The sequence below is a fragment of the Haliotis rufescens genome, unplaced genomic scaffold, assembly GCF_023055435.1.
Source record: "Haliotis rufescens isolate VD_foot unplaced genomic scaffold, xgHalRufe1.0.p SCAF_5, whole genome shotgun sequence".
Taxonomy (NCBI): domain Eukaryota; kingdom Metazoa; phylum Mollusca; class Gastropoda; order Lepetellida; family Haliotidae; genus Haliotis; species Haliotis rufescens.
In genome coordinates, this window is record NW_025964223.1 from 22,404,764 (window position 1) to 22,425,421 (window position 20,658).

Consider the following 20,658-nt stretch of genomic DNA (forward strand, 5'->3'; position numbering starts at 1 on the left):
GTGCATTATTGCGCATCTGGTTTAAAGCATGCATTTTCATCTGCATCAACTTTACAGGCATTGATGTAGCTGTTTGTTTGTTTGTTAATGCCACACTCAGTATTCAAGCTATATAAGGCAGCCTGTAAATAATCTTTTTTGGATCTGACAACCCAGTGATTGTGTGGATCATTGCACACAATATCAATCAACCAAGTGGCTGAGTCTGACCACCCAATCTATTTGGTAACCTTTTTTAAAATGACCAACATAGATTGCTGGGGACCAATTCTGGGAATGCATTTGCATGCTGAGCCGTTGAGCATGTCCCTCAATGGTGGGGAGTCTTGAGGTCTATAAGTAGCTGAAGATTATGTTTGGCTTACCCTCTGTTTCTGTTGGTATAGCTTGCAAGTATTCCATTCTTGGCATAACGGAAACAAGATGGGGATCAGTTGGACACAATGACTGCTTTCTGTGTGGCAACCCTCAGGTGGTTGAACAGTGTATGTGGTCAGTAATGCTGATTGCAGTATCAGAAAAGGCCCTTAGTATATCATGCTTGTCCTGATCAAAATAGGTCCCCAGTACATCATGCTTGTCCTAATAAAATAGGTCCCCAGTACATCATGCTTGTCCTCATCAAAGTCAGTCCCCAGTACATAATGCTTGTCCTGATCAAAATAGGTCCCCAGTACATCATGCTTGTCCTGATCAAAATAGGTCCCCAGTACACCATGCTTGTCCTGATCAAAATAGGTCCCCAGTACATCATGCTTGTCCTGATCAAAGTCAGTCCCCAGTACACCATGCTTTTCCTGATCAAAGTCAGTCCCCAGTACATCATGCTTGTCCTGATCAAAATAGGTCCCCAGTACACCATGCTTGTCCTGATCAAAATAGGTCCCCAGTACATCATGCTTGTCCTCATCAAAATAGGTCCCCAGTACACCATGCTTGTCCTCATCAAAATAGGTCCCCAGTACATCATGCTTGTCCTGATCAAAGTCAGTCCCCAGTACACCATGCTTTTCCTGATCAAAGTCAGTCCCCAGTACACCATGCTTTTCCTGATCAAAGTCAGTCCCCAGTACATCATGCTTGTCCTGATCAAAATAGGTCCCCAGTACTCCATGCTTGTCCTCATCAAAGTCAGTCCCCAGTACATCATGCTTGTCCTGATCAAAATAGGTCCCCAGTACATCATGCTTGTCCTGATCAAAGTCAGTCCCCAGTACACCATGCTTTTCCTGATCAAAGTCAGTCCCCAGTACACCATGCTTTTCCTGATCAAAGTCAGTCCCCAGTACACCATGCTTTTCCTGATCAAAGTCAGTCCCCAGTACACCATGCTTGTCCTGATCAAAGTCAGTCCCCAGTACACCATGCTTGTCCTGATCAAAATAGGTCCCCAGTACATCATGCTTGTCCTGATCAAAGTCAGTCCCCAGTACATCATGCTTTTCCTGATCAAAGTCAGTCCCCAGTACACCATGCTTGTCCTGATCAAAGTCAGTCCCCAGTACACCATGCTTTTCCTGATCAAAGTCAGTCCCCAGTACATCATGCTTTTCCTGATCAAAGTCAGTCCCCAGTACACCATGCTTTTCCTGATCAAAGTCAGTCCCCAGTACATCATGCTTGTCCTGATCAAAATAGGTCCCCAGTACTCCATGCTTGTCCTCATCAAAGTCAGTCCCCAGTACATCATGCTTGTCCTGATCAAAATAGGTCCCCAGTACATCATGCTTGTCCTGATCAAAGTCAGTCCCCAGTACACCATGCTTTTCCTGATCAAAGTCAGTCCCCAGTACACCATGCTTTTCCTGATCAAAGTCAGTCCCAAGTACACCATGCTTTTCCTGATCAAAGTCAGTCCCCAGTACACCATGCTTTTCCTGATCAAAGTCAGTCCCCAGTACACCATGCTTGTCCTGATCAAAGTCAGTCCCAAGTACACCATGCTTGTCCTGATCAAAATAGGTCCCCAGTATATCATGCTTGTCCTGATCAAAGTCAGTCCCCAGTACATCATGCTTGTCCTGATCAAAGTCAGTCCCCAGTACACCATGCTTTTCCTGATCAAAGTCAGTCCCCAGTACACCATGCTTTTCCTGATCAAAGTCAGTCCCCAGTACACCATGCTTTTCCTGATCAAAGTCAGTCCCCAGTACACCATGCTTGTCCTGATCAAAGTCAGTCCCCAGTACACCATGCTTTTCCTGATCAAAGTCAGTCCCCAGTACATCATGCTTGTACCAGCTGAGTACAATGAGCAGTTGGTGCTGAAGCTTTTTACTTACGTATAATTGTACCCGTACAGCATGAGGCATTGCTCATGCTTTCAGTCACTGGTTTGTCTGGTCAAGCAATATAGCTCTGTGAATGTTAAGCACTACAGGATTGTAAGCTGCCATTATAGTGCCAACTATTTGCTTACTATGGTAACTTCATTGATTCACTCACTCACAGTTTACAGAGCTACTAAAACTTTTCTTTACTTCCGCCCCATAAAAAGTTTGTCTGGTCCAGCAATATAGCTCTGTGAATGTTAAGCACTACAGGATTGTAAGCTGCCATTATAGTGCCAACTATTTGCTTACTATGGTAACTTCATTGATTCACTCACTAACAGTTTACAGAGCTACTAAAACATTTCTTTACTTCCGCCCCATAAAAAGTTATGCAAAATGCAGGAAGATTTTTATTAAGTTAGACCACAAACTCTAGGTAATTGACACCTTGTGGCGTTTCCTTCACCACTCAGTGTTCATATTATTTTCTCTTTTGACTTTGAAGTTTAAATGTGGAAGTGTGATATCTTCAACTTGAATGGTCGACAGCTCCATGTCTATCAAACTGCAGATAGAGCTAGCTGGAGCTGTTATAAATAAATGAATAATTTATCAAGAAAATGAATTTATGAAATTTGGTTTGGATAACTGTTATTATCTTCAAAGAGCATTGTTAATAAGGAGGCGGGTGTTTGGTGTAGCAGCCATCAGGGTGTTGGCCCATGATGAAGTAAGAGATGAGCCATTTCATTAAGACCCCATTAAAGTTATTCCAGAAATATCAATACACATTTGATAGGGAAATAATGATAAGACTATCATAATTTTCCCCGCCTACAAATATAAAGAAGGAACATGTTTCTTATTTATAATTACCCTATAATAAGATAGGTTGGGAGAAACTTTCAAAATAATAGAAAGTCTGTATTTACAAAAAGTAAGATACAAAAAAAGATACAAAAAAGATGCCAGTATCTCAGATTTATGTAGACACTACATGTAAGATTTACCTGCACACCCGGGATTAATAGAATGAATAACAAGCTGGAATCCATGAAATATTTATCTTTGATCATGACCAATGGAATAACAATCTGTGAACTTTATCTATGGTCAATAACGATCTTTGATCATGACCTATGGAATAACGATCTGTGATCTATGGAAAAATTATTGGTGATGTGTGGAAAACTGATCTATAAAATAATGATCCATGATCCAGTGGAATAATGATCTATAATTCATGGAACATGTATCTATAAGCCTTGGAGTTTTTATCAACTCATGTTGACATGTTTCATATCAAAGGACACTTCAACCATGCTGCCGTAAAAGGCGACTATGCTTGTCATAAAAGGCTACTAACGGGATCGGGTGGTCAGACTCGCTGACTTGGTTGATGTATGTCATCGATCCCAATTGCGTGGATCAATACTCATGATATCAATCACTGGATTGTCTGGTCCAGACTCGATTACTTACAGACCGCTGTCATATAGCTGGAATATTGCTGAGTGCGGCGTTAAACAACAAACCAACCAACCAAAGGACACAGAGTCTTGATTCTCTATGTAACATGTGATCACTGGTTCATGCCAGTGAATGAGGAAGCATGTGGTTTTGTTGAATATTTTCGAATAAATATAGTCCTTGAACACATCTTTAAAGTGTGCAGATGAGACATTTCTGTCAGAATACAGTAAACTAAATTTACGGGTATGGTGCTGACAAACCTAGAAACATAATCGGGGCGAACCGGGATTCGAACCCACAGTCATAGGTTTCTGGCGTACCCAAGGGACGCAACTCTGCACAGCGAATCGCCGCACCTTAGACGACTGGGCCGACCGTGCCCCCCCTACCCACAGTGAAACATACCTGCAGCAAATCATGAAACAAGGGTTCCAGTATTGCACAGAGGGTGATGGAATACTCGTGATTAGTATTGGGAATGCCATTAAGGGACCCTGGAAACCGCATAAGAAGACAACCTTCTTTCTCATGCGCACAGATATCGAGCCCTCTAGATCAGTCTTCGTTCTGAAGCATATTGTGTGTGGAGGACAAAGACTTAAAGACTTGAGATATTCTCACCATTATCAGGGTTTGGAAATTCAAAGCTTAAAACTTCTTTTTCATCTTCATAAAAGTGAGATCAAACATGAACTATAAAACAAGTTCCAAACAAGTGGACCACTAGCTCCAAGGCATGTTTTGTGAAAGTCAACCTTGTTAAATCCACCCAGGTTCAAATGCCTCTCTCTTTCAAACTTTCACTTTTGACAATAATTTGAATGTGATCACATGAAAGGTTTACATGGCTTGCGTCGTGGCTGGGCGTACACACGTGTTGGTGTATGAGACTGTGCTAGTGTCCTGCAATGATCAACAAATACTTCTAAAAAATTCATAAGAACTGTAGTTCAAACATTCCATTTTGTACCTTGTTTACTCAAACCCTTCACATTACTATATGTTTTCTACATTTTGTTGGAAAGAATTTCAAACGATTGATTGAGAATTGTATGGTGGAGATTTTTTTCTTCTAAATATGTGATTAGGGTGCTGGACTGATAGAACTATGATTGCAGGACAAAGATATCACTTATGCTTTTATTTTGTTGAGAAAACCGAAAGTATGATTTATCAGACAAGGAGTAATGATCTTAATGGAACATAATGTCAATAGATTCTTGCCAACAGGGCATATGTGAAAAATATGTTTGAGCCACTACGATTCTGTTTAGTTTTAAGGATTAGTTTTGTATGTTTTCAAATGTTTATAGCAAACTTGTTTTACTAGTAGTTTTTCTGAAACCTATATTCAAGACCCTTTTGATGAAATAAAATAATATTTATATATTAAAAGGTTTGGGTTTTTTAAAATGATATCCTCATGTTTTCAGAGTCAGACTATTTATAATTGTCAGTGATTTTCTTTGTAATTGGTCTCCAGTCAATCCTGACACAATGTTTATTGTTTGTTTGCTTCTTTCATAAACAAGAAATAAATTTAGTCTGGCCTTTACAAGGTTTAAACTTTTCACAGCTCTGGCCATTCTTAAAAAAACACGATTTCATGACAAGATTGCTCAGGCATCCCAGGCAGAGGAGGTATTTCTTCAGGGAAGGCTACATTGTATAAGCATAAGTTCCCTTATCAGAACATTTGAGTGTGAAAGGGGAGTTTCAGATAGGCACGATAAATTCACATTTTCTATCATTTTTTGTGTGCAAAAAGCATAGTTTATATGGCTCTGTATCTCGTAACATGGGAGATACAAATTTATGGGAGGTACAGATACTTACCACCCATAGAAATAGAAATAGTAGTTGCCGGTGTGGAGCTTACTGTCAGGAGATGTAGATATCATTCTACAACTGTTCTTTATCAGGTTACGATAACGTTATTCATTGTGATTTTGATTGACAAAAAGGAAATTTAACGGTCTAAATCTGCTTTAATTGGCTGTTAATCTGCAATTTATGTATGTAGCAACCAGTCTTATCAACTGAAGTGCATTTGGCTCATATCAAAGTTTTTTTCATTTATAAAAGTATTTGTAAATATGTCTATGTGTCTTAAGAATTCTTATCTAAATGAAAGTATTGCTTAAACTGTGTTTGAGAGGGAAAACATCAGTTGCCTAGTTTGCCTGCGGGTTTGGAAGCGATTGCTCTCTGTAACACAAACACTGCAGGATATATCTTGATTTAGTTGTCATGTTTTCATGAGATTGCTAATAATAGATCCTGTGATAAAGATATTATGACAACAAAGCATTTTTTCAAATATTTCATGTATCCTACTTTACATGATGTGATATGAGTGATATGGCTCAGCAAGTAGGATGATATGAGTGATTTTGCCCAGCAAGTCGTGTGAAATGAAATATAGGTCTGTGACAGGGCTGTCAGCTAAGCCTGTAGTTTTTCATATTCACTGCATAAGGGCCTCGCATAGTACAGAGGGAAGGTGAAAGAGCAGTGCAGACATTTCAAGGAGGGGCAAAGCAAGCAAGGGGGATTATATCTGTCTGTCTGAGTTTCACATGTGAGAGGGAGATGAATGTCAGCTTTCCCCTTGGGAAGAAACTGAACAACACCTTGGACAAGGAATAGTGATTACACCATAGTTTATTGTGAATTATCAGCCTGTCACGTGCCAGGCCACAACACCTGCATGTCATATTTCTGCAGTGTTGGGGGTATGATTTACAGAAGGTATCAGTACATTCCAGAGAGAGCATGTCTATGTGCCTCTTGTTTTTAGAGTCATTTAATCTATGGCAAGAGTCCTTGTGTTGATCTAGGAACCCACCATTTGATATTCTCGGGTGGAGGCTTGGGATTTTTGTAAAAAAATTATTTGTCCCCAAAAATATTGTGTGTGCTGTGCCAAGAAAATAATTGTTCACCTCCCTTTCCAGAGAAAAAAATTGTATGTTTAGAAGCAGTGGCCCAAAAATATTTCTCTAGGTCTCTAAAACCACCACCAAATAATTTATTGGTCAGTCCCTCGCAAATATGTTAGAGGCCTTTACTTTCAGCATATTTAGACACTTCCTGCAACATGTATATATTCCAGTAGATCTTGTTTAAGTAATCTGAATGCAAATGTTCTCTGTCAATAATCAAAATGCTCCACTTACCCCAGATGTAAATGATATGTGTACAAAAGTACCTGATTCACCAGATGATACAGAGATATTAACAAATAGTGAACATGTTTAACAAATACAGCTATGAGGCCATCCCTATGGGATTTCATTACCTGTGTCTTAGTCTCACAAGAAACACAAGGGTAGGGACAAATCCATAAAAACTTCATCACGACCCCCAGTAACATGGCATTTATGACACCATGTGCTTCCAAACAGTGTGGGCTGTGGATTTATTTCAGTTATCTAAATGCTGTCTGATATATTTTCAGCTGAAAATTTGATAACATATAGTAAAGACCTTATCCATATAATTTCTTGTTTTACTCATGTGTTTAGACTAATAAATAAAACAAAAATGTTTAGTTTGATTGAAATGTTTTCTGTTGACGTTTTTTTCTGCAGTTTTTCTATCATATTTAGAAATCTGCCTAAGCATTTTAATCAACAATACCTTTTACACAAAATAAATATTGTTGCAGTGGCAATGTTCTCATAGCTTTCTTTATCATGGTACATCTTGATAGTTTTATGTGTTGGACTTTTAGAATTCTTTGGATAGAAACAAAGAATACAATATGGACAATGTATCTAGTGAAAATAGCTTGAAAATATGTTTACGGACATAGATGACTTGAATGAAAAGAATAAAATAGGTAAAACATGCCTTCAACCTCATATTTTGTAAAAATGTGAATGAAAACGTCAATTATTTATTGTGTATTGTTTCAGATCAAGGCATACCCAGGGTATGTGAAGGACTTGATGGAGGATGACACCTGCGACCACCATGTCATGTCCCATCATTACCTCATGAAGAAGAAGAGTGTCCGAGTGCAGTGGGTGGCTCCTACAGAGAGTGCCGGATGTGTCGAGTTCAGGTAAAGGAAGCTGGGCCTTGTTTTACACTAATCTTACTGTAATAAGATGAGCCACAGTGCAGAGTTGGGTCCTGTAGGCCCAAAACTCATGATTGTGGGTTCAAATCTGACTTTGATCCTTGTTTTTTTAGCACTATGCCATTGCTCCTTGGTTTACCAAAGTGGTAAACGTCTTTGACCTGCCTCACTTTGGCCTTTCCTCTCACATTAAACTGACATGCCATTCAAAATATTGTTCAAAGTGGTGACAAGGGGACAAGTATGATTACTCTAAGATGCTGACATTATAGTTTAGTTTCCTTGTTTTCTATATCTCATTCCCAGCATCATCGTTGTTTCAATGAAATCATTTCCCGTTCTACAGATATTTTCAGAATTCTTTTAGGAGAATGAGAATCTTCTTCTTTTCCCGTAAATCTTCAACTGTCTCATAGTGTTTTTCTTCCAGTCCTTTTCTCTTACATTGTCCTCTTCTACATTGTCCCCTTCCTCTTCCTCTGTCTTCTTCTCTTCCGCTGTCCTCTTCCCTGCATTCTCATCATCTGTCCCTTTTCCTTCCTGTCCTCTTCTCTTAATTTGTCCTCTGTCCTCTTCGTCTGTCTTCTTCTCTTCCTCTGTCCTCTTCCCTGCATTCTCATCATCTGTCCCTTTTCCTTCCTGTCCTCTTCTCTTAATTTGTCCTCTGTCCTCTTCCTCTGTCTTCTTCTCTTCCTCTGTCCTCTTCCCTGCATTCTCATCATCTGTCCCTTTTCCTTCCTGTCCTCTTCTCTTCCTTTGTCCTCTTTTCCTGCATTGTCCTCTTCTCTTCCTTTGTCCTCTTCTCCTGCATTCTCATCATCTGTCCCTTTTCCTTCCTGTCCTCTTCTCTTAATTTGTCCTCTGTCCTCTTCCTCTGTCTTCTTCTTTTCCTTTGTCCTCTTCTCTTCCTCTGTCTTCTGATCCCATCTTCTTCTCTTCCTTTGTCCTCTCCTGCATTCTCTTCATCTGTCCTCTTCCTCTGTCTTCTTCTTTTCCGTTGTCCTCTTCTCCTGCAATTGTCCTCTAGATTTACCTCTCTTTCTGTCTTCTATCCCATTGGGTCAGACTTCATTCTTTCCCAATGACTCTCTTCCACTAAATCTCCTTGCCATCATATCTTCTTAGAGTACCTCCCTTTGAGAACTGCCTAAAGGTATTCATTGTTTTCACTATCTTTCCCTTATCTCCTTCATTCATATGGTCTCCTTTGAATCTAACATCTTTTAATCCTGATTACCATCAGTATTTCACCACTGTCTATCAGACAATTCCAGTAATAATACTGGATATGGCATCACCCTTTCATAGTTCAAATTGCTTTGCACTGCCCTGTACACCCGTTTAAATAGTGGGCATAGCCATAGCATAATACCCCTCACGCAATGCCCCCTCTCCTGTGAATGACTACAGATTACTGAAACTATCATTATCAAAATCCCACTTCATCATAAAAAAAACGAGGAAGAGATTTATAATCCAGTTTAATCCTTCTGTACTGTACACACCAACAGACTCCAGTCATCATTTGCCACATCATTCAACTAGGAAGGGTTTCCCAGGTACCACAACGCTTCCCCTTCTATTTTATGCCATTCAGCAGAGTATAAAGATAGCTAATGAGATGGAAGATCTGAGATGTCTGACAGTGTCTTCTGGGAAAGGAGTTGATGGGCAAGTGAACCAACTGCTGCATCCCACCATATTAGATTCCTACAGGGGGAAGGCTTAGCAGGTGCTTGCTCCATCACATCCCACATGCTGAAAACACATCATTATATAACATAATCACACCACATTAACATTTCAACAAAAATTGTTTTTTCATCCAAGTCACTTTTCTAAAGTGACACTCCAGTTTATTGCTATCTTTGGTTTGAAGTCTTTTTTCATCAGATAAAGTGATTAAAAAAGACTATTTTAGAATTCTTTATGCTTGATCTTTGTGGTAGCTGTTTATCAGGGGAATTTAAATGGCAGTGATTTGGGTGGGGGACTTAGAAAAGGAAACAGTTTTAGGATCAATTCTGGTGTAATTTCAGGATGTTATTAACGATAGGGTGGACATGCTCACTTAACTTTGAACACCTGGTGTTGTCAGTGTGGTTGTGTCATTTATAATGATTATTTTTGAATTTGTGGTGTCTATTTTTGCCACATGTCAAAGAAATACAATTTCAAATATAAAAAAAGCACTGACATTTAAAATTTCCTAGAATATGTTGTTGCTGTTTCTTTCTTCCTATGAGTTTATCCCAGTGATGACCTTATATATGAGACATGGTATTACTATGTTCTGACTGGCATGACCTCAAGGTTCATAATTTGAGGAATCGTCGTCTAGTGCTACAAATTAATGTTGGTTTTTCTCTTACAATTGTAATTATCCTTATTAAACCGTTTTATATTGTTACTGTATTTTACATATTAAATGCTTAGGGGCATTTACAGTAGTGAATTGTGTGGATGCTTTTTAAAGCCAATCAATATAATTCCCTGTTTTTTTGTAATCTTTCAACGAAAGACTGAAGGAGATGAAATAACAGTCCAAGTTGTTGTGAAGGTTGATTCCAGGTTACTTTTGGAATGAAACTCTTGAATCTAAAAATTCCAAAAAAAATGCAGAAACGTAGATGTTCATAAAGCATAATGTTGTCGTAATATTTTTGCTTGAACCTAATTGCTCATAGGAAAGTGATGGGTACAGTATATCTGAATGATGTCAATTTCAGTTACTATTCCCTCCATATCTTGGTATGCAGGGAATTCAAAAAATGTAACTGAGTTCTTCTCAGATATACAGTATATTGTTAAGGGCTAACGGATCTCTTCAAGGTTGACGGTGGGCCAAACAAGAGCTGCTGGATTAATTTTAGCATAAGGTGCTGTAAAAAGGACAGTTGGTGCTTCATTAAACAACGGACATCTGAATCAATTGTTTGTACATACCTGAAAAATACACATTGTCGTATAAAAATATCCTGACATTTTCAAACATAAAGAGGTTAAGACCAAAGCAAACATAAAATTTGTAAATTTTCTTAAAATTACCTGAAATACGTTATTGAAGGTGAGATGAGTTTGATATTAGGAACCTTTTTAAATCATTAAATTTGTGCAAATTGATTTTGGTAATCATATCTTGGAAATATTAATTTTAACTAAATATTAATTTTAACTGAGTAAAAAATCATACTTTTTTTATAGACAAACAACAGTGTGATGGTAAATTATGAACCATTTCAGTGAATTTATTATCCAAATGTGAATGGGTTCGACAGTAGCAACACGGCGAGTGACACACTCTGTCAAATTGGTTCTACAGTAGCATTAAGAGGTTCAAGGAACCCTGAAGTCTCTCAGTATGAGGTTTAGAAGGATGAGAATGGAATGGGGGTGAATGTTTCATAAATTAAATACTCTCTCAGGGCTGTAAGGGAGACTAACTTTCATGCAGCAAATCTTGAACTTTAATTGGCCGCCATTTTGAAAATTGTCATACTCATGCATGTTTTCATTTATTAACAGTGCCATAGCCAGACCCCCCCCCCCCCCCCAAGTTGGGGACAAGTGATACTTGTACAAATATTTGCCCCCCCCTGTCAAAAAAGTTAACTACAGCCTTGATTAATGAATATAATTTTATATAGTTTATGTTACAAACTTGTGTCACTTTAATTGTATGAACTTTGTCCTTTACATGACCTTGGTTTTCTTAAGTTCATGTTTCTATCTAATATGTTGTAAAAGTAGACAGTAGGGTGATCTGTGGAAACTCAAGCTCTATTTTTATTGCATATACCCTATTGCTTTTAAGATGATTATTTTTAAATTCAAATTAATGTAAACTTTAAAACATCCACACAACAGATTAATTTGCGATAAAATTCTTGTAAAGGCTATTAGGTAAAATAAAGATTCATTTGAGATAATTTTCTTTCAAAGGCTATTAAAGATCTTATCATCAGTCTTGATGAGTTTTAAGTAAAAACAATAATGTTATTCCAAGAAATAAACAGAGTAGCCTGTATAAACTTTATACAGTGATTACAGCGTGTCCTGATAGGAATAATATTACCACTTGTTTCCTGAAATGTAACTTTTAGACATTACCACTGTGTCAGTCAGTGTAAGAAATGTGACGTAAGCTATTTTCTGTGATCCATTATTCCGGTGTTTTTTACACCAATCTTCAACACACAGGACCATGTTGCAGGAGATTGCCACATTCTCCCTCATCACCTTAACACACAGCAACAATGTTGTAGTGGTGTTGTGGCAATATGTTATTGCCATATGTGTCACTACAGCTGCTTGATACAGTACATTCAAAGCAAAAAATAATTCCTGTGACTACAAAATACATTCGTTATGTGTCCACAAAGTTTTCCTTGTCAGAAAACTTCAACAGGTCTTCAATTTAAGAAAGACGTTTGTTGAGGGTTTGAACACGGTGAGAGATGTAACTGTTAGCACAGAAACCATCAACAGGAAAAAGTTGTCGCTACTGTCGATGTGTTCCTCCAGTGAACATTTTCTCCATCAGCTGTTAAGGGAGTATTCATAATCGGTGCATATTGTCATCAGTTGATTAGTGTCACACATTTTTGTCATATTCTGACAAAGAGATGTTTGGGTGTGAAAATGGTCATGGAAGGCATAAACTGTTTCCAATACCTGCGGTATGGTTGTCGTGGCTGTGATGATGTCGTTGCTTGTAGCTGTGAGGATTATACAGCTCTTCTCTCATATTGTTGACAATAAGTCAACCTATATGATATTGTTACAGATTGTCCATTTTCTGTGTGAATTTTAGGAATTGCAGATATGCATACCTTTCAAAATCTTTATGGGTGCAGATTCAGTGGGATTGGGGTTTTGGTTGTGGTTGGATGTCGGTGGGGATGGGGTGTTGGTAGGGTGTGCAGTCGGGGTGTCAGTGGGGTGGTGTGTCGATGGGGTGGTGTGTCGATGGGGGGGGGGGGGGGGTTGGTGGTGGTTGGGTTCGTGGGTAAGGGGTGTTGGTAGGGTGCAGTCGGGGTGTCAGTGGGGTGGAGTGTCAATTGGGGGGGGTGTCGTTTGTTGGTGGTGGTGGGGAAGGGGTGGTGGTAGGATGGTGACAGGGGTGTCAGTGGTTGTGGGTGGGAGGTGGTGGTGGGAGATTGCAGGGGGGTGCTGATGTGCAATTTCCTAAGAATGAGGGAATTATCAATTATTTCAGAATAGTTGAGGTGTTAGAGCTGTGATGCATGTTGATTTATGTCTTAATCAAATTGTATCAGCATCAATTTATCAAGTCCTTGAATGAACTCTGGTCATGAGAATTATGTATCTCAATGAATGTATATCGTTTTATGCTGCAGTCTGCTTTATTCCAGCTATGTCATAATGACTTGTAAGTAGTCAGATCTGGACAGTCAAACCAATGACAAGCAGAGCTACAGATAAGCTGCGTATTTGCGTAAAATACCCCTCAAAACTCAAAACTCAATTACTTTAGATTAACTTGCGTACAGAAACGCATGCATTAAATGAGAAACTCAATTGTATGAAAACAGCGTACGTAAATACCCAAGGAAGCTTTTTCAGCGTGCATACAATGGAGCTAATTTCCGAAACACAATTACGAGCTTACGCATTTACTTTCCGAGTCAAGACTATATTTAGAACCCTTATATACATCTAAAACATTATTTCATTTTTAAAAATCTCAAAATGCTTACTCATTTTGAGAAAACCCCAATAGTGTGATGAATAGATGAGTGAAAAAATATTGGTTAGCCAATGAAAAATGTATTAACCCAATTAAAATAGAAACCTTCAAGTAAAAACTCATTTGCTCAAAAAGTTATCTGGAGCTCTGGACAAGCAATCCAAATCATGGAGCACAATAATACCCAGGCCAGGGCAGACATTGCAACTACCCAACCATTGTGTAAAGAGTCGCATCAAACAGGTACTCTACCGTGGAATTAGAGAATTTCAGAACGTTATTATCTCAAGACAATGAGAATGACAGTGCTTGTGTTTTTTGTGATTGAAAAGAACCAGTGAGGACAGCATTGACTTCTAGATTTCAACTTTATTCTTTTAATACTGTGTAAAGAGATAGTGTATATTTATCCAGCAATTCTTTATTTGAAAGAACAAAGAAGTTGCAATCCATAAGATAGTCCTGTCTTCGTTGATATTACAGCAAATGAATACCACTTAAACATATTGAAAAGAACAAGATGAGTGTGTTTGGTACAAAGAATCAGACATATTTATCTCTGAAGCTGTGGAGACATGATCATACAGAATGATATTGCTTGCAGACTGCCTTATAACCATTGGCATCACTCCATGTCTAATTCTGATTCCTTATTATCTCATAGTGTTATCACATAGTGTTATCACATACTAATGACTACACGTAAGTGTTTCTCCTTGCACCAAGTACTTACTGATGTGACATGAGTCTACCTGCCACTGATGCCTGGGCTGCTGATAACTTCATTGAGAAGAAATCTTAATATATTTTGTGAATTACTTTGAATCTTTTCTCTTTAAAAGATGCATAATGTAACTCTTTGATAAAAAGTTGAAAATGTCGAAACTTATCTAAAACATTTTTTAAGAACATAAACATTCAATGATGAAGTTTTCGAAGTTAAATAAACATGGAAAACACCTTGTACAGTTTTTGCCCTTCCTCTTCATTGGAAGCCAATGTTTTCAAAAGTTCTGAGCAAAAGGTTTTTCGTGATGGGATGTACTGTGCTGTGTTTATCAGGAAAAACAGTAATGAGAGTTGAGAAAGTTAGGAGGTTAATTATCGCTGATCAGCTCAAAATGTCAAAGTTTTCGGCAAATAAATGCCCTGCATGCATATTTAAACTGCTGAATATGCAACATTTTCATCATTAACTTGTTTTATGATAGCAGTCTAAGTTTGAAGTTAATTGTTAAGAATGCAGGGAATGTAGAAATGCACCACACTCTTGGGATTGGTGTGTTATTATATCTACCATGATCATTAGGAATGGTGGTTCATAATAAGCATTCTATTTTACATTGTTTGGATGTACTGGGGTAGATAAATATGACGCAGTAAAGAAAAAACATAGGCATGAATCCTTTGTTAACCATGACAATACAGTGTTCCAGCATAGTGGGGGCAGTCGGGTAGCCTAGTGGTTAAAGCATTCACTCGTCACGCCAAAGACCTGGGTTCGATTCCCGACATGGGTACAATGTGTGAAGCTCATTTCTGGTGTCCCCCGCTGTGATATTGCTGGAATATTGCTAAAAGCGGCGTAAAACCAGACTCACTCACTCACTCACTCCAGCACACTGAAAGGTCAGCAAGAATAAGGTAGGTTATACTGTCTATAGTAGGTTATACTATCTATAGTAAAAGTATAAAAGAACTGAAAGAATATGGGTACAAGTGTATGTGCTTAAAAGTCTATAGGAATTGGGGTTTAACTGTATGTGCTATAGAAGTGTAGAGGAGTTTAGGTGCTACTGTATGTGCTTAAAAGTGTAGAAGAATGTAGGTTTTACTGTATGTGCTTACAAGTGTAGAAGAATGTAGGTTTTACTATATGTGCTTACAAGTGTATAGGAATGTCGGTTTTACTGTATGTGCTATAGAAGTGTAGAGGAATATAGGTGCTACTGTCTGTGCTAGAGAAGTGTAGAGGAATATAGGTGTTACTGTCTGTGCTATAGAAGTGTAGAGGAATATAGGTGCTACTGTCTGTGCTAGAGAAGTGTAGAGGAATATAGGTGCTACTGTCTGTGCTATAGAAGTGTAGAGGAATATAGGTGCTACTGTCTGTGCTATAGAAGTGTAGATGAACATAGGTGCTACTGTCTGTGCTATAGAAGTGTAGAGGAACATAGGTGCTACTGTCTGTGCTATAGAAGTGTAGAGGAATGTAGGTGCTGCTGTCTGTGCTATAGAAGTGTAGAGGAATATAGGTGCTGCTGTCTATGCTATAGAAGTGTAGAGGAATGTAGGTGCTACTGTCTGTGCTATAGAAGTGTAGAGGAATATAGGTGCTACTGTCTGTGCTATAGAAGTGAAGAGGAATATAGGTGCTACTGTCTCTGCTAGAGAAGTGTAGAGGAATATAGGTGCTACTGTCTGTGCTATAGAAGTGTAGAGGAATATAGGTGCTACTGTCTGTGCTAGAGAAGTGTAGAGGAATATAGGTGCTACTGTCTGTGCTAGAGAAGTGTAGAGGAATATAGGTGCTGCTGTCTATGCTATAGAAGTGTAGAGGAATGTAGGTGCTACTGTCTGTGCTATAGAAGTGTAGAGGAATATAGGTGCTACTGTCTGTGCTATAGAAGTGAAGAGGAATATAGGTGCTACTGTCTGTGCTAGAGAAGTGTAGAGGAATGTAGGTGCTACTGTCTGTGCTATAGAAGTGTAGAGGAATATAGGTGCTACTGTCTGTGCTATAGAAGTGAAGAGGAATATAGGTGCTACTGTCTGTGCTAGAGAAGTGTAGAGGAATATAGGTGCTACTGTCTGTGCTATAGAAATGTAGAGGAATATAGGTGCTACTGTCTGTGCTATAGAAGTGTAGAGGAATATAGGTGCTACTGTCTATGCTATAGAAGTGTAGAGGAATGTAGGTGCTACTGTCTGTGCTATAGAAGTAGAAGATGTAACAGATCCCAGTTTATTTTACAGAAAAGTGAGGAAGAAGCTCTGTACAGTCCTAAAGTTTGTCTCAAAACATGAGTTGTTTAAGTTTGTGTTTGGCAAGAAACCATTTGATACCGTGGATGCCATTTCCAGATTATATAGACTTTGTTCTAGTGTTTATTTCTCTCTTTGTTTGTGTGGTGTAACTTCACAAATCATAGCTCTCTTTAAACAAGATGGACGACATGAAGGAACAAAATGGTGTTATTTCAGACACTCGAGCATCGTGGTTGTTGAGAGTGTATCGGGCTAATCATGGTAGATAGGTTTGTGTTGAATGTTTTCATTGAACGAACATAAACATTGCACACACATTACCCATCCTTCCATTGGCTTATTGTATAGTAATGTACACACTACTTAAGCTTTTCTCACATCAGTGCGATGCTCATGTCCCCAGTTGACGTATTATATCAGCTTGTTTAATTTCTCCTTTTTGAGAATCTGTCAGATGATATTAGCTGCAGTAGTGAAGAGGTTCTCAGTTGTGATTTCCCGGAAGATTAACAACAAAAACGGTGTCACATTGATGCAGTCATCCCTGACCTAACAGTGTTACATTGTGATAACCCAGGACCAATATTGTTCCTAGTTGGGATGCTGGTCTGATGGACCACCCTTGTGACAGACATTAACATACTGGGGTAGAGGACATTCCAGAGCTTGTTCTGGGCTGAAAGAAATGAATTTGTATCTGTTGTTACACTTGTCACTTTATATAAGATTCAGATCATACTCTTGATGACAAGATGCTGGAAATTCTTTTGTCAGAAGAAGCCATTTTTGTTGAAAATTCAGGTGCAATGGTTCATATTCAGCCTCTTTTTTGTGAAATTTTGGTTTGAAGTTGTGTTTATTGGCTACATGCTTTACCATACTTTTTAGTTTTAACAATCAGGGATGATATGCCTATTCAAACTGATCCTAGCTGTGGAATGTTTTGAAAAATCTCCAGAATGCATGGCAGATTATGGCTTTTGAATCATTGTTTGTTTAAGACATTTTCTTTAAAAATAAACAAACAAAACATGAACGTTAAGTAAAGACTGCCCTGACCTGTAAATATGTGCTAAAATAGACCTGTCATTTATGATTTTTTGAAAATAATTATGAAGTATTTCAATTGAGAATGACACGAGGCAGTCTACCTGAAGTGTTGTCGTGGCGTGATTGTTGGACTTTAGAATATTGAATGCAAAGATTGGCAGATTTAGGTCTTGATTGTCACCAAGTGTGCCTGAAATTTGTTTATTGTGCTGTTGTTTTGTGTTCACACGTGTATTTACTATCACTGTTGACAATTTTATCCCACCTGATTTACACCTTAACCAACTGAAGATAGACTGTTTAGGCCACAATAAATTATTTGTTAGATTTTCATCCAAACTTCTCAAAAGGGGAAGTGTGTGTGTGTGTTTGTGTGTGTGTGTGTGTGTGTGTGTGTGTGTGTGTGTGTGTGTGTGTGTGTGTGTGTGTGTGTGTTCTAGGCGTTCGTGTACATTAGCTGCTGAAGAATGTTGGTAGAACTGTGTATATGTGTCACCTCGTGTTCCAGGTGTTCCTGATAATCAAGAAGTTGATATCCATATATTCGCTCTTGTATGTGTATCACTTCTAAATGCCATTCAAAGACTTGTTTATATGATGTATTATTAAATAAAAAGTGAGTGAGTAAGTATGGTTTTACGCCGCTTGTAGCAATATTCCAGCAATATCACGGCGGGGAACACCAGTAATGAGCTTCACACATTGTACCCATGTGGGGAATCGAACCCAGCCTTTGGCGTGACAAGCAAACGCTTTAACCTAGAGGCTACCCCACAGCCCTTCATCAAGTAAAGAGACACGGCAACCCACATAGTGGTTTTCTTTGTCTGTAGGTACTGTATCATGTGAGGAGGGTAGGGATTCAAATTTTATAATTGTTTTTATATGGCCTTAAATACCAATTTGCATTTATATTATAGTTGATTTACTGCACATTTAAAGTGTACTGAAGTGTCTGTATTGTGATCATTTTTACAAAACTTAAATTTGAAGAGCTGAACCAGAAATATTTGTATTCTGTTTAGTTCCTTTTCAGGACAACAGACGTCATTCGCAGTGATGAATTTATATCTCTGGTGTCATAGATTATCATTGTGTTGTGTGATTTCAGGACTACAGTGATCGAGTCGTCTCGGGTCTGGTACAAGGACAACGGCACCCTCACCAAGCTGGTCTGTGAGGAAAGTGAGTACACAGTCTCATTTAGTGTTCTTGTAGTGTTCTTGTAGTGCTGTAGTGTTGATGGACGGCACCTTCACCAAGCTGGTCTGTGAGGAAAGTAAGTACACAGTCTCATTTAGTGTTCTTGTAGTGTCATATAGTGCTGTAGTACTGTAGTGTTGATGGACGGCACCCTCAGCTGGTCTGTGAGGAAAGTGAGTACACAGTCTCATTTAGTGTTCTTGTAGTGTCATATAGTGCTGTAGTACTGTAGTGTTGATGGACGGCACCCTCAGCTGTTCTGTAAGGAAAGTGAGTACACAATCTCATTTAGTGTTCTTGTAGTGTCATATAGTGCTGTAGTACTGTAGTGTTGATGGATGGCACCCTCACCAAGCTGGTCTGTGAGGAAAGTAAGTACACAGTCTCATTTAGTGTTCTTGTAGTGTCATGTAGTGCTCGGGTGTTGAGGGATGGCACCCTCACCAAGCTGGTCTGTGAGGAAAGTAAGTACACAGTCTCATTTAGTGTTCTTGTAGTGTCATATAGTGCTGTAGTACTGTAGTGTTGATGGACGGCACCCTCAGCTGGTCTGTGAGGAAAGCGAGTACACAGTCTCATTTAGTGTTCTTGTAGTGTCATATAGTGCTGTAGTGTTGATGGAGCAGTGATGGATACAATGACTTGGATTGAGTTATAGTGCCATTACAGTTACAATGACGAACCGATAAGGTTTTTTCCTAGATGATGATGATGATGATGATGATGATGATGATAAATCACATGATAAAACATATAATGAGAAAAAGGAATACTAAAAAAGATGACAGTGAAGTCAGATTAAATTGGACAGGTGATAAATCGAAAGCATATCAAAAATCATGTTCTTGACAAAAGGTAGAGAGCTTCCTCTCCGGAGAGGATATCCCTGCTTGTTTACTTAGGGACACCTGTGTCTCAGAAATGAGTCACAGTATCCGGATTTGATAATAGGTACCATCGAATTCAGCTCAGAGCTACATTTAATACTTCTTTAATGAGGGAGGACTAACAAATGGCTGATTTGAAACCCCTCTATGTCTGGAATGAAGGGGAAAATTAGCAACCAAGAAACTGCTCAGTTTTTTACCTGACTGCTGTTAGCGAAATGTCAAACAGTGGGCAAGTGTTTGTTTTTGTTATAGAATCTTCAAGATAATGCATCCTGGTAACATATTACATCCTTATACACCAAAATAATCAATCTTTGCGACATGGGGCTTGATTCACAGGGATTTATCCAGACTTGCTCAGTACGAAAGCCTAATGGTGCTACCTTGTAAGCATATGTATATTTTTAAATTGAAAGTTCACATTATTGCAATTATTTGTTTATTTTCTCTAAATTTCGAGTTTTTTCTCATTACTTTGATGATATTTTCGTAATTTCAATTATTTTCTCGTGACTTCAAGTTTTCTCTCATGATTTCGATTATTTCTCATTATTTTAAGTTTATCTCAAAGATTTGAAATTTAGAGAAAAAAATTGAAATAACGAGAAAATAATCAAAGCAACGAGAAAAATTCTAAATTATGTGTATTTGAGTACATGTATTTGAGAAAGTAACCAATTTAATAACTTTGCAGAGATAACCTGTATTTCACGGATTAACAAGACCAATAAAAGGAAGAGGTTTAATGCTAAGTTATAGTATATATGCAATCTCAGAATATAATGTTAAAATACCTCTGAAGTTAGGACAATAAGAACTTTAAAAAATCCAAATTTTTACCAAAATAACATTTTTTGCCCAAATTGCCTGCCAAGAGCACTTTGTTTAGAATCCCAAATAAATCCTAGATTCAAGGATAAGCATTGGGATGGTGAAAACAAATTACCATAACCGTTCATCTCCTGAGAACTGTGAATACATGCA

At 38.3% G+C, this 20,658-nt stretch overlaps 1 protein-coding gene across 3 annotated transcripts in view; it reads left to right on the forward strand.

Moving 5' to 3' along the window:
* Positions 1–20,658, forward strand: part of LOC124111899 (spondin-1-like) — a 125,701-nt gene that overhangs the window by 76,341 nt on the left and 28,702 nt on the right. The window contains exons 3-4 of one of the 3 annotated variants that reach the window (XM_046471797.2): positions 7,667–7,815; positions 18,693–18,766. In XM_046471797.2, coding sequence (XP_046327753.1) covers positions 7,667–7,815; positions 18,693–18,766 — 223 coding nt within the window. Of the gene's footprint in view, positions 1–7,666; positions 7,816–18,692; positions 18,767–19,115; positions 19,249–19,333; positions 19,346–20,658 lie in introns of those variants that run through there. The other 2 variants (XM_046471807.2, XM_048384604.1) reach the window with 2 other exon arrangements.